The sequence below is a fragment of the Spermophilus citellus genome, assembly GCF_964194105.1.
Source record: "Spermophilus citellus genome assembly, contig: SCAFFOLD_130, whole genome shotgun sequence".
Taxonomy (NCBI): domain Eukaryota; kingdom Metazoa; phylum Chordata; class Mammalia; order Rodentia; family Sciuridae; genus Spermophilus; species Spermophilus citellus.
The window spans coordinates 1,247,995-1,264,517 of NW_027672818.1; the positions used below are offsets into that span (position 1 = coordinate 1,247,995).

General features: G+C 46.0%; 1 protein-coding gene across 1 annotated transcript in view; it reads right to left on the minus strand.

Moving 5' to 3' along the window:
* Positions 1-16,267: 16,267 nt before the first annotated feature.
* The window catches only part of LOC308640565 (diacylglycerol kinase gamma-like), a gene marked incomplete at both ends in the record, with an annotated part of 36,245 nt that continues 35,989 nt past the window's right edge, over positions 16,268-16,523 (minus strand). The window contains one exon of the mRNA XM_081312426.1: positions 16,268-16,354. Within this exon, the coding sequence (XP_081168552.1) occupies positions 16,268-16,354 (87 nt within the window). The remainder of the gene's footprint in view (positions 16,355-16,523) is intronic.

Consider the following 16,523-nt stretch of genomic DNA (forward strand, 5'->3'; position numbering starts at 1 on the left):
AAGTGAGTGTCTGATATATATGATAGGAGTCCAATAAGCAGTAATTTTTATTCTCTCCCCTTCTACATAAGTCTATATAGAACAGAGAGCTGGACCATCAGGACCAGCTTGATCTAGGGTGCAGAAAGTCAGGTTATTTATGGACAGGACCAGGGACCAGTCATCTTCATGAGAAGAAGTGTGCAGAGTAGAGAGGAAGCACATCACAGGGGCCAGGAAGGAAAAGTGGCAGAAGGAACCCCAAGCTTCCTTCAAACAGGCAAAAATTCCATTCCTCCAACCTGGGGCATCTCCAGCAGCCAGCCTGCAGCCTCCCACTCGCCCTTGGCTCTTCCTGTTGGCACAGCTGAGCCCGCTGCGTGAAGCTTCAGTGGGTTTTTTATTTCATGGCTCCAGCTGGTAGATAAACTTTCAAGGATATTTCTGTGGCAGGTACAAACCTGGACAGGAAGCCTCAGGAAGAAATCCTAAATTAATTATATGTCAACATTTAAGCCACAAGAAGGAGCAGTTGTCATAAATTTTGGGGAGGCTGGAATCTACTTTTCGTTGTAAATTCGAGCAGGCTCACTGACTCACTCGTGAATGGGTGCCAACAAAATGATATATTTTACATTCTTTCACAGCTTGTTTGGCTAAACACAATGAAAAGAGAGAGAGAGAAAGAGAGAGAGAGGAATTACAGTTCTTATTCTTTAGTGGGTTGAGGCGTTTAATCATGCAAAAGAGCTACCTCACACAGGTGCCAAGGGAGAAAATAACAAGCTGAGTTTATCTAATTTTTCACCTGCCTTCCACCTTTATTGAGCAAGGAAATGGGACTGAAAACTCAAAAGGAGGCCACACATGCCACAGTGCGGTCCTTAGCATGGCCCAAGGCAGGACATTCCTGATGACAAATGAAGTCTCTTCCAGAAACTGCCTTCCTGGTTTATATTCAGTCCTGACCAAGCCCCGGTGAATGAATTGGTCTCTACAAAATAATTCCGCTGAGCATGGGTCCCTGATTGTATTGGGTGGAACAGATTCATTAAGAGAAAGGCAGAAAAGTCCCTAAATTTCACAAAATTAAGGAGGCAGCTGGGCTGCTGTTGCTATGTTTTTTTCTGTTTACTCTCTCATTCATTCATTCAATTGGTTATTCAATCCAACCAGCGTGTCTTTTTTCCAGCCAGGAGATCGGGATTGGGATTTAGTAGGACATAGACCCTGATCAAGGCAGGATCATAGAGAAGACAGATACCTGCATAGGATGCCATGTGTGGGTAACAGGGGTGGGTGGGGAGGGAGAGCAGGGTGCCGAAGAAGCAGCCCTGGAGGCACCAGATAGTGTCAGGAGGGTCAGCAGAGGTTCCCCACAGGAGATGACTCCCAGGTTGAGATGTGAGGGGTCATGAGGAGACTACCCAGATAAAGAGGGGGTCAAGGGGCTCTCTGAGTAGAGGAGTGGGGCCTAGAAGGCCTGTGGTAGAATCATGCCCCGGTCTTAGGCCAAGCAATGCAAGTACTGAGGACAGATGAACAGGGACTATGAAGGGATAAGTGGTGGAACAGGCACTGAGGCCAGCAAGGTCAGGTCACACAGGACTTGGTGGCTACGTTAAGGAGTCTAGTCACTTCTCACCAGGCAGAGGGACACTGTGGAAGCAGGATCTGGCACAGGGGCTGGAGGAATGAACCTGGAGGCTACACAACCCTTTTCTAAGGAACAAACAGGCATGGGCAGCATGGATTGTAGGTGTCCCCTAAAAAGATACACTCCAATCCTTCAAGCGCACTGGAGTCTCTGAGCATGGGAACCTGGTAGAATTGGATGGTAGGGCAGTGAATTCGTGGAAAGGCAGAAAAGACTGCAATTTTCAGAATATTAGGAAGCAGCTGGGCTACTGTTGCTGTTTCTGCTTCTTGTCATTCATTCATTCAGTTCTACAAGCAGTCCTTTTTTGCCCAATAGGGTCTTCATAGATGTAATCAAATAAAATACAAGACAATTAAGGAAGACTTTAATCCAGTGACTGATGTCCTCAAAAGAAGGGGACAATGTGACCGCAGAGAGGCAGATAACTCATACAGAAAGCCTTGTTATGGTTTGGATGGGAGGTGTCTCCCAAAAGCTCACACATGAGACAATGCAAGAAGGTTTGGAGGAGAAATAATTGGATTATAAGAGCATTTATTCAATCAGTGACTTAATCCCTGATAGGATTAATTGGGTGGTGACTGGAGGCAGGTGTGTCCCTGGAGGTGTGGCCATGGGGTATAAATTTTATATCTGGTGAGTGGAGTCTCTCTCTCTGCTCCTGATCACCATGTGAGCCGCTTTCCTCCATCACACTCTTCCGCCATGATGTTCTGCCTCACCTCAAGCCCCAAGGTATGGAGCCAGCTGCCTAAGGACTAAGGCCTCTGAAATTGTGAGCCCTCAAATAAACTTTTCCTTTTCTACAATTGTTCTGGTCAGTCTTTAAGTCACAGCAGCAAAAAAGCTGACTAAAATAACCCATATGCAGAAATTGGAATGATCCACTTACAAGCTAAAAAACACCAAAGATGGTCAGAAACCACCCCAAATTAGAAAGAGGCAAGGGAGGATTCTTCCCCAGAGCCTTCAAAGAGATCATGGCCATGCCAGCACCTTGATTTTGGACTTACATCCTCTAGAACCACGAGCCTATAAATTTCTGTTGTTTTAAGTCACTTGGGTTGTAGTTCTTTATTGTAGCAGCTTTTGAAAATGAATACAGGAGTCATGGTGGAGTCCTGCTGCTTCGCTATTAACAGTACCAAAACTCCAATTTGCCTGGGTGCTAAGACCACCAGGCCCAATGGGGGAAGAGTCATCTGAGGCCCAAGAAGACTCCTTGCTTCTGCCTTCCTTTACCTGGCTGAGCATCCTGTGCTCAGATGCCAGAGTCAGGGCTCTCCCAAGGTGGCCACGCACGAGAGAGCTAGTACCAGACATCAGTATCTGCCCAGCAACAGTGGTGTTTGCATTATGAAAGCCCCAACAGTTTTTTTCAGAGATTTCAATTTGTGTGGTCTTTAGGCCATTGAGTAACCTTGTCCCAAGAAAATCCCTGAAGATGAGCCTGGAAGGATAAAAGACCCACACGGTAGGCTCTGGCAGGCAGCACTCAGGAAGCTCCAGGGTATGGGTCCTGGGCCAGGGTCTTCAGGGCACGGCACACAATTGCTGCGCTGTGCTGCTGCGGAACTCAGCTGTAGCTTCCCCGCCTCCCTTGGTGCCGATCAGCTGTTCCCAGCTGGAAGCGGCAAGGTCATCTTCTTCCCCAGGACACTAGCTGACACAGTTGATAGGACTGTGGGCCAACAGGAGCACACAGGTCCTCACATCTCCTTCAGGAAGAAGGGACATCCCAGTCATCCAATTCTGGGACTGGGGGTCAGGAAGTATGGGCCTGGCTCTTTGGTGTCTAGCACAGTGCCTGGTGCCAGGAGGTTCTTTTTTTTTTTTTAAAGAGAGAGTGAGAGAGGAGAGAGAGAGAGAGAAAATTTTTAATATTTATTTTTTAGTTCTCCGCGGACACAACATCTTTGTTGGTATGTGGTGCTGAGGATCGAACCCGGGGCGCACGCATGCCAGGTGAGCACGCTACCACTTGAGCCACATCCCCAGCCCAGGAGGTTCTTTTTTAAAATTTATTTTATTTTTTATTTTTAGGTGGACACAATATCTTTATTTTTATTTTTATGTGGTGCTGAGGATTGAACCGAGTACCTCCCGCCTGCTAGGTAAGCACTCTACCTCTGAGCCACAACCGCAGCTCTCCAGGGGGTCCTTGATAAATGAATATGTGAATGGATAGGATCTTGGGATCTTTAATCCAACTGAATTTGAGTTTAATCCTAGCCTAGCCCTGGTTAGCTGTGCAACCTTTGACAAGGACCTGCACTTTTGGGGACTTCAACTGTCTCATCCATGAGCTGGAGAGGGTAAAAATGCAGATACTTCACAAAGGTGTTAGAGGATTAAAAGAGACTATGTACTCAGTGGCCTTAGTGGAGTGTCAGATAGTAAAAAGGGCTCAGCGAATACCGGCCAGTATGAGTTTCATTTTTTTATCACAGAGTCATACGCCAACATACCAGAAGTGTTCATATTTGCTGGCTCCAGATTTGGTGGTGGGGGACAAAGAGAGAAGAAAATATGGAGAAAACCTCCTAAGAATCCAGATCACAAATTCCTTCTATTGCCTGGGTCTCAACTGGCTGTCCTGACAACTCTGTGACATTGGGCAAGGCTTGTTATCTCCACTTCTGATAAGAGAATCTTCAGTTCAGAGTGATTAAGGAAACTCTGGCAAATGCTTTCCAGTGATAAGCACTAGAATAAGACCCTGGCCCAGAATCTTCCCCTGACATCAGGGCAAGGTGCTTTCGGACTCCTTTCTGAACCAAAGAATGAGAGATCAATCACAAAAGGAATCTCAGATACAGGTGGGGGTAAGAGGGCTGAAAAAGGATGAGAGTGTAAGATGACAAGTGACCTCCCTTTCTTTGATTTCTGTCCCTAAATATCTTCTAGTTCTTGCTGGGCCTGGTGATGCATGCCTCTAATCTCAGCTACTCAGGAGGTTGAGGCAGGAGGATCAAGAGTTCAAAGCCAGCCTCAGCAACTTAGCGAGACCCTGTCTCTAAATGAAATACAAAAAAAAAGGCTGGGGATGTGGCTCAGTGGTTTAGCACCCCTGGGTTCAATCCCTGGAGGGGGAATAAACTGAACCCAGAAGCTACTGACTCACAGTCATTTTATTTCCTGAGCCTCAGTTTCCTTATCTGTCCAATGGAGATGGTAACACACCCACAGACTCACTCTGGAGCTCAGGGGTAATATGTACATGAAAGGGCCGCATAAGCAGCAGTGGTATTAGAAAGGATAAAGCAAAATATGATGGCAGATTGGAAAAGAGAGCCGGAAGGAAATGGTCCAAGATAAAAATGCATTAATATTAACCAACAGGTTCCTCCAGAACAACAAAGCAATGAAACAATGATTTTAGAGAAACAAAACCCTGCCTAGAAAAACTCTGCCAGAAGGAGTGGAAATGAAGGCACAACCAAGTGGCCCTTGGCTTACCTATCTGAAAAATACAAGATGAAACAGATTCTCCATAAACCAATATTTGTAAAAGCCCCACTGGGCTTTCTTCCGGCACAGGCTGCCTATTATCTTGGCAAAGGATGAAAACCAGTGAATTCCTATTGAAAATGAGCATGAAGCAAATTCAGGTAAATGTTATCAGCATCACCGGGAGCTGCCATTTACTGAGTACCTACTATGCGCTGGACACTGTGCTAGGAACTGTGCACACATGCTTTATTTTGTGCAAAATAAAAGTACTTTTATAAGACAGGTCTAAGAGTCAATCATTCACATATTCAGATATATTTCTATAGTGTCCATTATGGGAAGGCTTGATGGTGTGTGGTATGGACACAACAACAAACAAGGCCTAGTTCCTTTCTATAAGACAAGGTTTCCCAATCTCAATAAATCTGACTTTGGGAGCTGAGAACTTTGTTTGATGATTTCTGTTGTGGGACCATTCTGTGAGTTATAGGATCCGTACCCACACAGATGCCAGGAAAACCCTACTGTTGACAATGAACAATGTCACCAGACCCTGCCAATGTCCCCTGAGGGTAGAATAGGGATGGGACTGCTCCTGATTGAGAATGGCTACCTTAAATTAAGAGATGAGCAGGGTGAGTGACTGAGAGGCTAAGGCCAAGGGTGCAGTCTAACAAGGTCACATCTGAAGCAGAAGTCAGAGATGATCCCTGAAGTCTAAATGCCTTTGTGTCTGCAATGGTGAGACCCACGGGGAGGTGGGGGTCCCTGAGCCAGAACCAGTGGGGTCCTATCTTATTTAGCATCAATGCATATCCACCCTTCAATTATACCTTTGGAGTCTTTGGTTTTCTCCTCTCTCTCTGTGTCATATCACATCAGTCACAAACATTTAATTCTCGAGAGTTGTAGGAAACTTGATTAACCCACATTCTGAACCCCAGATGTCCTTGCTTATTGCCACGAATGTGAGTCGGTTCTCCAGTGAGCTGCTGGATTGCCTTTGGAGCACAGTTTCATGTTTTGACTCTTTAAATGGTAAGTCAGTGGGGGTGCACAGAAAGACTCAGAGGAAAGAGACTTGGGATTATTCTATTCCCCAGATATCTTGGCATTCTTCAACTTCAAAGTTGTGTTTCAATTCCAAGAGTAGCCTAACCTTTGCAAAGGTTACTTGGCAAATATATGCAAGATAAAGAATTCCCTGGGAGAATGACTGCCAGGCTCCTAAGGCTACATTCATATCTAATTTATAATCACCCTGGAAAAAAAAAGGTTCCTTTTTCAAGGCGCTCACGTTACCCTTGGTCTGGTAGTGTGCAGAGGAGTGACAGGTGCAATTTATGTGAATAATCATCATAATCAGCTGCACTTAAGAAGGAACCAGGAACGTGCTCTTCAGGGGAAGGAACTGCTGAGTCACACAGTCACCCTCAATGATGCCAAGGCCACCGATTGCTACTGATAGAATACAGAAGAAGGAATATGGTCATCTACTGGGACTGGAGTATGCTGGACTAGGGGACGTAAGTTCTGGTCCTAACATTGCCATTAACTCATGTGAGACCTGGAACAAGACCTTGCCCTCTACTGGGCCTCAGTTTCTTTATCTGTAAAGTTGGATTATCGCACTAGATGAAAACAAAGGATTCCGCTTGCTTTAAAAGCCAATGATTTTCTAAGCAGTGTCACCTTCTTTGAGTCAGTTGTGCCTGAGTCAGTTGTGCCCTTGAAGTCTGTGAGTTCCTTTGGTGAAGAGACTATGAAATTAACATTGTGTCACACCAGGAACCCCGTGAAAGAATAAATCAACAAATGAGTGTGGTTTACCTGAAACTAAATCACTGAGCTGCCTCTGCCATCTTTTTTTTTTAAATTATTTTTTAGTTGTAGTTGGACACAATACCTTTATTTTATTTATTTTTACATGGTGCTGAGGATCGAACCCAGGGTCTCGCACATGCTAAATGAGCGCTCTACTACTGAGCCATAACCCCAGCCCCTGCCTCTGCCATCTTATTTGACCCAAAGATAGGTATAACTACCAAGTGATGTGGTGCACGCCTGTAATCCCAGCAGCTTGGGAGGCTGAGGCAGGAGGATCACAAGTTCAAAGGCAGCCTCAGCAACTTAGCAAGGCATTAAGCAACTCAGCAAGACCTTGTCTCTCAATAAAATATACAAAAGGGCTAGGGATGTGGATCTGTGGTAAAGTACTCTGGGTTCAATCCCTGGTACCAAAAAAAAAAAAAAAAAGCTAGGTATACTTTGCTCTGGGACATACACCATTTATAGGGTTATCAAAACCACATTGTGGACCAGGGATCAGCAAGACACTAGAGGGGCTAGATTGTAAGACAAGACTTTTTAGTCTTGTCTCTGGCACAGTCACTCCATTCGGCAATTATGGCATGAAAGCAGCCACAGAAAATAAGTCAATGAATAGGTATGGCTGTGGACCAGTAAAAAAAAATAACTGAATGACAGGTCAGATCTGGTTGTGGCCCCCGGTGTGGCTTGAAGCATCTGATCTGTGCCTGCTCCGTCGTGACCAGTACCTGGTACTCTGAGCCTGGAGAGTGGTAGGGATGATGCCTCTGCAGTAAGAACAGCCCTTCACACACTTGGGTCATCTTCCTGTAGTCGTAGTCTACAAAAATCTCCCTGCAAGAACCCAGTTTGCAGCTGAGAAGCAAAGAGTTCCAAGATTATCGGCATCAAAAGCCACCCTGTCTCTCTGAATTAGGCTGGGGCCTCAAGAACAGGGAAATCAGAAGGAAGGGATGGCTGGAAATACAGCACCCATCACAGGAACTTGGCTCGTCTTCCCTGGAAAATCAAATCCAAGTGTTAAAAGAGTTACGAAGCCCAATTATTGCAGGCAGCAGTTGGAGGTGGGGGGTGGGCTTTTCTCCCACCAGAACACCTTTCCGGCTCACACATGAGCACAATTTGGATTCAAACAGAACTACGAAGGAATAACTTGATCGTGAAGTCATCACATGGGGCTCCAGAGCCCAACTGACCTTTTGAAGTCTGCTCAGGGAACCTCATTATGTTGCATTTCTGAGTCGATCCCTTCTCTGATTTTTTTTTCAAGTCTCCTTGCCCCTGCATTCCTTTGATGGTTAGATTTTTTGCCTCGATAGAGAGGCACAGGCTGAGGGGAGGGAGCACCATGGAGAGAACCAGGAGGAAAGACCTGATTATTAAGTGAATAATCCACTCTGGGGGCCTTGGCCTGCTGCTCCTTGGGCTGGACTTGCTGGCTCTGGATGTCTTTAAGGAGTAGTAATTCTCTAAAAGGCAAGACTCCCATCGGTTACCAACACGATTTGGAATGAATTGATGCAACCCTCAAGTCACAAGTGGGAACCCTTGCCAAAGCAAGCACAAAGTTTCCCATCTTGTAAAGCAGTCACTGGGAGTCCCTTCTAGAGAAGGAACGCTGATCCCTCCCCATGACAAGCCACCCCTCCCCTGCCCCCTGAACACTAATGTGTTTGCTCAGCCCACTGTCCGCCCCTGATGTACATTTGTGTCCTTGCTGCCATTTTTCATACTAATGAATCTCCACTTCCTGCTAGCAGAATGTCAGAGCACAGAGAGGTCTCCAGAGATTCTCAGTTCCCTTTAAAAAGATGATAAAGGGTGGCCTGGTGGATAACCGCATGCACAAATCACAGATGCTCATGATCCCGTCAGGACAGGAGGTAATTCTCCCAATTTCAACCTGCTGACAGGAACACTCAGCCAGGCCCAGGAGCCCAGCTCAGTGCTTGCTGCGCGGATCCTCCCGCCCTCTCTTTTTCCTGGAAAGATCAGCTTCCTTAGGGCCACCCCTGGCAATGACATGACACAATTTTCCTCTTCTCTCTTTCCAGCTTCAACATATTTGAGGAGTTTTAAGGCACAGAGCAAACTTGGGGAGGGGAGATCTCACTTGTTTGTAAGAAACACTTGGAAACGTCACAGTCATCAATCATGATAGTAAAGAGACTTGGGCAAGTACAATGCAGAGAAGTGTCCTCGGCTTGAGCCTTAACACACCGAGTCCAGATCCAAGGCAGCTTCACACCAAGACTCCAGGACTACAGGAGGTCTTTTTGCTCCAGGCACATCATCCCCTCCATAGGACTTTCCGATCTCTTTTGAGGCTTAAAGATAACAAGGGCCATTTCAAAGTAACTGATAAAGAGAATCGCTCAGGTGACTGGGAAGAACCCAGGGCTGCCTTCTAGACAAGTCTGGACATTGTGTTCTTGTCCCAGAGTACACCTTAGCACACAGAGGGGCCTGGGTTAACTTGCTCAGCTTTGCGACACCTTAATCCGGGGCCCCTCCAGCTCAACAGTCCCTCCCTCTGACCCCAGTGACCAACACAATGTAATTGTGATCCTTTTACCACTACTGACAGCATTAGCAACAGAGGCCACTGCCCTCTGCTAGGCAAGGGTAGTCTTGGGGTATGAAACCCAGCACCACCCTTCATGGCCCTCAAACCAACAAGCCAACAAACCTCTCTAATGGTGTCTCAAGTGAGTAATCACCGTGACCATGTTAACTGAGCACAAGCCAGGTGTCAAGAGTAGTTGCTAAGGCTTTTTCCATATATCACCTCCTTCCATTTTCCCCAAGTCCCTTTAAAGAACATACTGTACTCTTTTCATTCTCATTCAAGAGATGAGAACACTGAGCACCTAGCGGGTTGTGACAATTGTTCAAGGACACACAGGTATAAAGTGACAGAGCCAGGATCAGACCCAGCCTGTTTACAGGGCCCTTGTGAGCTGCCTCCCATACGAAGGATTTAGGGCTGGTATGGGGCCCGGCCTCCATTGTGTCGGACTCGGTTGAACAGCTCATTTCCTCCTATATTCTTGTGAACACTGGTAGGAGATGGACCCAAGGCTGCAGGCGAAATACAGCAACGACTGAGAAAGACAAGAGAACCTGCTCTGTCTTCGAACCCCAGTACATTTCTCACCTAATGGGATTTTTCTAGACTTGCCAACTGTGTGTTCCAGAGGGGACACAGTGAAGTCTGGCAGGGGCGTCACAGACAGGAGTGGTCAGGCTGTGGTGGAGGACTCCTGGCAACTGACACAGGATCCAAGATGGGCAGATGGGTTTGGGCAGTTTGGGAGCTTGGGGTAGAGGGAGAAGAACGTGACCGAGGATTCTACCCAGGGCTCAGGATTCTTCAAAGCTCTGTGTCCTTAGTGATGACAATATTCACATTAATCTTGGGAGCCACCGTTGTGTACTTAGCATTTGATGCATTTAATGCTACTATTGCCATGTGCCACAGGTGACCATGCTCCCATCTCAATCCCAAACCTACTCCTGGTGTGTCTGTGACTTAGGCAAGAAGAGCAAAGGAGCCAAAGAGTAGAAGTTTACAAAGAAAGGGAGAGAGAGAGTGGAAGGAGGTGAGAAGAGAAGATGTGGGGTGAGACGAGTAGACAGGAGAGGGAGATGCAGTTTCCACCCCTATGGTGGGTCAGGGGCCGGCAGGACTCAGGTAACAACGTGAGACAGTGCATGTGGGCTTCTCTCCTGGGGGAGGAGGCTTGGTTGAGAATCTTGGGACCCTCTCCCTTCTTGCCCCTCAACTCTCTGGTCCCCTCACATTATCCAGGACAGTTCTGCATTTTCTCTCCTCTGTATTTGAGATTCCTTATAAGATTTCTTTTGAATTCTAGGCTCCACGTCATTTTGATGATAACAGAGAAAGTGAAGCTGATTGGGTGTGGTGACATGCGTCTATAATCCCAGCGGCTCAGGAGGGGAGGTTGAGGCAGGAGGATCTTGAGTTTGCGAGGTCCTACACAACTCAGCAAGGGCCTGTATCTAAATAAAATATATAAAAGGGCTGGAGATGTGCCTTAGTGGTTAAGTGGTTAAGTGCCCCTGAGTTCAGTCCTGGTACCAAAAAAAAAAAAAAAAAAAAAGAAAGAAAAGAAAAGAAAAAAAAAACAGTGATGCTCAAGGGCAGGTCACTCTAATGGCCATAATGGCACTATACACTGGCTAAGAATGTGGCTGCTATAATCATATGGGTCCAGTTTGAATTCTAGCTTTGCCACTTACTGATCAACTGCCTTGGGCAAGTTCATCATCTCATGGTGCCCAGGTTCCTCCTCAGTGAAAGAATGACAGGAACTCCATGCTGCAGATGCAGATTTGATGAGATCATGTACTAAGGAACTCAGTGCAGAGACTGTCACAGAGTAATAGCTCAATGAACAATAGAGAGTAGGATTTCTCAGTCTTACTCAAATTCTTAGTCTTTTTTTTTAAAGTAAGACTGTGATCTGTGAAACCACCAGGTAATGACATAATATGCTCCAGTTATTTTAAAACCAGCACCCAAACAGAAGACTGCTGGTCTCCAGGACTTGGGAGAGGAAAGACTTGAGTGAATGGTCAATGGAAGATGTAATGGTAGAGAGGCAGGTCTCCCCAAAGACCCCAGTGCATGAAGTCTAGCCTTTGAAACCGCTGGGGCTTGTGTCACTGACTCTCTGCTGGTCATCCCCACCAGGGTTCCTCTGTGCCCATAACTCATTCTCCTGTATCCAGAGTATAGCACTTCCTCATGTGAATGAGCTCAGCATGTTATTTCAGTGGCTGGAGCTTCATTTCCTAACCTGGTTTCCTAGTAGGGCTGACACCTTCCTCCTTGTCTTGCTGATTTGTTATTTGACCAGGCTCCTGTTCTAAGTGACAGGAGAAATATCCCCAGCAACATTAGAAAGCAGGAAACTTGCAAGAATAAGTGGGTTCTGTCAGCCAACTTTGTGAAATTCTACTGCATGACCCTCTTCCAAATTCAGCTATGGCCAAGAGTGTGTGGCAACGTGTGCGGGCTTGGGAATATTATTTTTGGAGAGAAAGGCTGGGAGCAGGGTGGGGGAGATAAAGTGAAAGTCTATCCTAAGCCACAATTGAGAGGTCCTGCCAGAACAAAAAGCATACACCCAGGAGACAAGCGTTTGGGGAAACTGAGGTTCTGGAGTCCTGTGTGAGTCACAGCAGCAGGTAAGGATGGACATAAGGCTGACACACTGACTGGAGTTTTCCTAGCCTCCTCCCCCTGATGACATGGTGGGGGGGGAATTATCTCCCCAACCCTACCCTACATGAGCCCTTTTTAGTAAAATAAACAAATAAAAAAATAATACTTTAAAGTCCTGAATTCCAATTCCTTGCCCCCAGTATGTCCAGAGTGAGCCTCCTAAAACAAACATTATTAATCCCCTTTTGCAAGGCCCGCTATTGTCTAGAGAAAGCCACAGACCAGTCACCTCTTCAGTTTTGCCCATCCTCCCATCTGCCCATGCTCTGTTTAGCTTTCTTCAAGCTCAAACTCACCTACGGATGGCAGGTTAGATAAGACTCCTCTGGGAAGCCATCCTATTTTTCCTGGTCCAGTTTAAAGACCTGTGCCCTCAACTCCACAATGCCCATTAACTCCCCCATCCTGGTACTTTCCTGATGTAGCTGCCCAGTATTCCCACTGGACCATGAGCTGTATGAAGACAGGGATCCTGTCCACTCAGTCTATGACTGTGTCCCCATGCACGGTAAGAGCCCAGTAAATTCATGTTGATCCTTTGAGCTGACTTGATCAGGACCTGGAATAAGGTTATGGAATCTAAGTTTGTCAGCCTCTGTCAAAGGAGTTGAAGTCATAAAGTGAGAAATGGTGAAATATAAAAACTGAAAGTTATTGAAAGAGTTTGGGAGCGATGAATCTGAACTTCTTGCCACTGATAGGCCACGCTGAACACAGGGCTGTGGAAGTAGCTGAGGGTGGCAGTCCCCTTCCAGATATCCAGAGACCCTGCCGGAAGTTGGAGGCCAGCCCTGGATGGCTCTCAGTGTGCTGACGGCCTCCCAGCCCTCTCTGCCTGCCCAGTGCCTCCACCCTGCCCCACAGGAAGGGACTCTGAAACCTCCAGATTTCTCCTTGAAATTAGAGGCATCTAAACCGGTAGCTTAAGAACATTTTGCCACATATAATTACTGACCTGAGACATCAGTCACCTTCAAAAATTCTACGCTGACAGAGGGCAAAAGAAAAGCGTCTAGAATATCAAAAGGGAGAGGGTCCAGATTAAAAAGGGAGATGTAAGGAGGGCTTTTTCCAAGTTGCAGCCTTTAATTGACTCCAGTCTCTGCCCAGCACCTCGGCCACCTTTGTCAGCATACTGGGGGACGGGCTGGGCCCCACCGACACCGTACCTCACCACAGACCTGCGGCCAGCCAGCCACGTTTCCCTGAGAAGTCACCCTTCACTGCCACTCCGGGTGCCATAAGCAGTCAGTGTCTGGAAATGACAAAGCTGCTGAAATAACAGTCTTAGAAGCTGGACAGGTTCAAAGCAGAGAGGTGGAGAATGACAGGTCCCCTGCCAAAGTGACAGATAATAGGAAGCATCTAGACTGTCCCAGGGGGAGATGCCAGGCCTGAGAGTGGACAAAGTATGGGCTGGCTGGCGTTTTTCATTCAAACTTTGTCAGCTGAGTAAATTTCATATTCAGTTCATTTCTTTGGGTCCCAGTTTACCCATCTGTTCTAGAAACCCATCTCTGCCCCCCACTCCTATGTTAGAGCAGAGGCATATGTTGAAATCAAGAAAGCCCCTCCTCTTCTTTTTTTTTTTTTAAAGAGAGAGTGAGAGAGGAGAGAGAGAGAGAGAATTTTTAATATTTATTTTCCAGTTCTCGGCGGACACAACATCTTTGTTGGTATGTGGTGCTGAGGATCGAACCCGGGCCGCACGCATGCCAGGCGAGCGCGCTACCGCTTGAGCCACATCCCCAGCCCGCCCCTCCTCTTCTTGTAAAGGCTGCAGAGTTTGGGCCCCCCCCAGTTTGGTACCAATGCAGCTTGGCTCTATTTTAGATAGAAAGAAATTACCAGCTGCCTTGGAAGGAAATGAGAAAGACAAACCAAAGTAATTCCTGCAGAAAGCTTTAGAAACCAAAGTCCTGCTTATTCTGTGTAGAGAACACAGGCCAGGGGATATGTGTTTCAACACCTTTTTCTTTTTTTCTAAACTTCCTTCGAATTTTACTTTTCTGCAAAGAAGTCCAAACATGGACCAAAGAGCTTTTGAACTACAAATGAAGGCCGTGCCTATGACTCCGCCAGCACAGTTCAGCCCTCCCCGCCAGAGAGGAGCCCACCACCCTTGGTTTGTCTCTGGTAGGCATGTGGGAGGCAGTGGGGAGGACATGCTCTGTATGATCCGCATGTCAAATCCTTTAAAGTCGTTTAGGATAAAAAACTTGAGTATCAAAAGGAATGTCAAGCAGAGAAATCTAAATAATTAAAATCTGTTTAGCAGCTACAGACCATCATCTCTTCCTCTTTGGGTTTTTGTCCTTAGCTTTTTCTTTTTCTCTGAATTCCCCACCAACCCGTGAGATTTTGCTGGGCAAAACCCCCACTTCTCCTCCAGTTGCTGGGCTGTGCTTATTAAATGTGGATGAATGTCAATGTCACCCAGCTCATTAATAATTGATTTGCAGCCCTGTCTCTATTTGCAGAGCAGAAGCCACTTACAGAGTCTATTATTCCAACTCTGTGTGTGGGTCACGGGGCCAAAGAGGTTCCACCAGGGGTAACCTTTGTTGACAGCAATCACCATGACAACTCCACACATCTCCAGCCTGGACTCCAAGATGCCCGGGAAGGTGCGGAGCAGAGTCCTGCCCCACACTGGGGACGGGGTTGGAGTTTGCCGAGCTCAGTAGCTACATGAGCAAGGCTGCTGGCAATACGGGATTTTTCCGTTTTAAATTTTGGTCTTTGTCGAAAGCATTGGGTTCTTTAGCGAACGCTTTTGGAAACCATCTTGGAAAAGGGCATTTTTGAATTCAAAAAACAAAACCCTGTTTTTCTTTCTGTCTCCTTGGGCAATAAAATAAAGAGGAGGTAAATCCGCCTCTGGCTGCTGTTAGGTCATTTTAAGTCAATGAGACCTATATAATCCCGGAAAACTGATTGTTTCTTTTCCAGCCGACCAAAGGCTGCAAGCTTAGACGAGAAGAATTATTGTTTTACTTTTCACCTTCTATTAATATTCTGTCCTACCAGCCACGCTTCCTCTATCCTTCTACCTATTCTTTGAAGATTTCCCCCCAACTAAATTAATGTTTAACAATTAAATGAAGCCAACAGAGGGTTTTGAAAGATCCACACAATTACAGATTGGGTGGGCGTGCAGAGCCTTTAATTTAAGTGGGAAATGTTTCCCAAATTATGGCCCCAGACCTCACAGCTAATTACATAATTTTCTGCATCTGAAAAAAACATAAGCTGAGAAAATGCAAACAGAATCACACTGATAATGAGAGAGAAAAACCTGTGAGTCTATCCATTATTTTAGAAAATAGAGCTACTACACATAAAAAAAAAACCACAATGCTATCGCAAAAGAAAAAAAAAAAGTTCTAAACCATGTGGTTTGAGAGATTATCTGTCTTGTGTTTGTCAAGTTGAGACCGGGCACTTGATTAAACAAGACCATCATAGCAGATACAAGTGAGAAATGGTGTCTATTTCATCCACGCTTAGAGATTTTCAAAATCAATAAACACTTGTGGATTCAGCCGAATGACATTCTGACTCAGAGGCAGCTCTGCTCCATGTTCAACATCTAATGCCTGCTCTCTCTGATCTTAAACTAAAAAGCCAGCAAACACAGCGTGCCATGTGGTTTGAAGAGAACAGTAGCACTGTTTGTGATTTTTAATGATTCTCTTATCTGCTCAAGGACTTGTGACACCCAGAATCATCTTGGAGCCTGAGGAATAAGCCCTTAACTTCTGGAAGTTTTAAAAGTATTCAGCAATCTATACAGCAAGGGTCCTGCCTGATCAGAACTGATGCAGGACAAGCAGAAGAATCCATGTCTAACAACTGTTATACCTGCATGCTTGTGTGTGTGTGTGTGTGTGTGTGTATGTGTGTGTATGTGTGTGTTCCACTTGACTTGCTGCCCTTCTGGGTGTCTAGAGCTTTCTCATCTAATAAGGTTCCTCCATTGTTTCATATTAATTTTTAAATCAAACGAATCTGCACACTCTCATTTAATCTCGCAGCACCTCCAGGAGGTGAGGAGTGCAAGGATTTCCATGCCCCTTTTCAAACAAGGAGACTTAGGTCCAGGATGAAAGAGGAGGCCGTAACTTTCCTATTTCCTTTTCTGGTTTTTTGTACCTCTTCAGGATGCCTTGCTTGCATTCCTTTTGTGGAAGGCAGAAAGAAAAGGTGTTCACTGGTGAGTCTGAGTAAAAACGAATTCTTAAACATACATTGAAGGATTAAGAACTTTTGGATTTGGCGAGCTACGTTTTGACACTTGTGTTCTGGAGACAGGTTGGCAATCTTGGAAAACCTATTGTCTACTTCTAG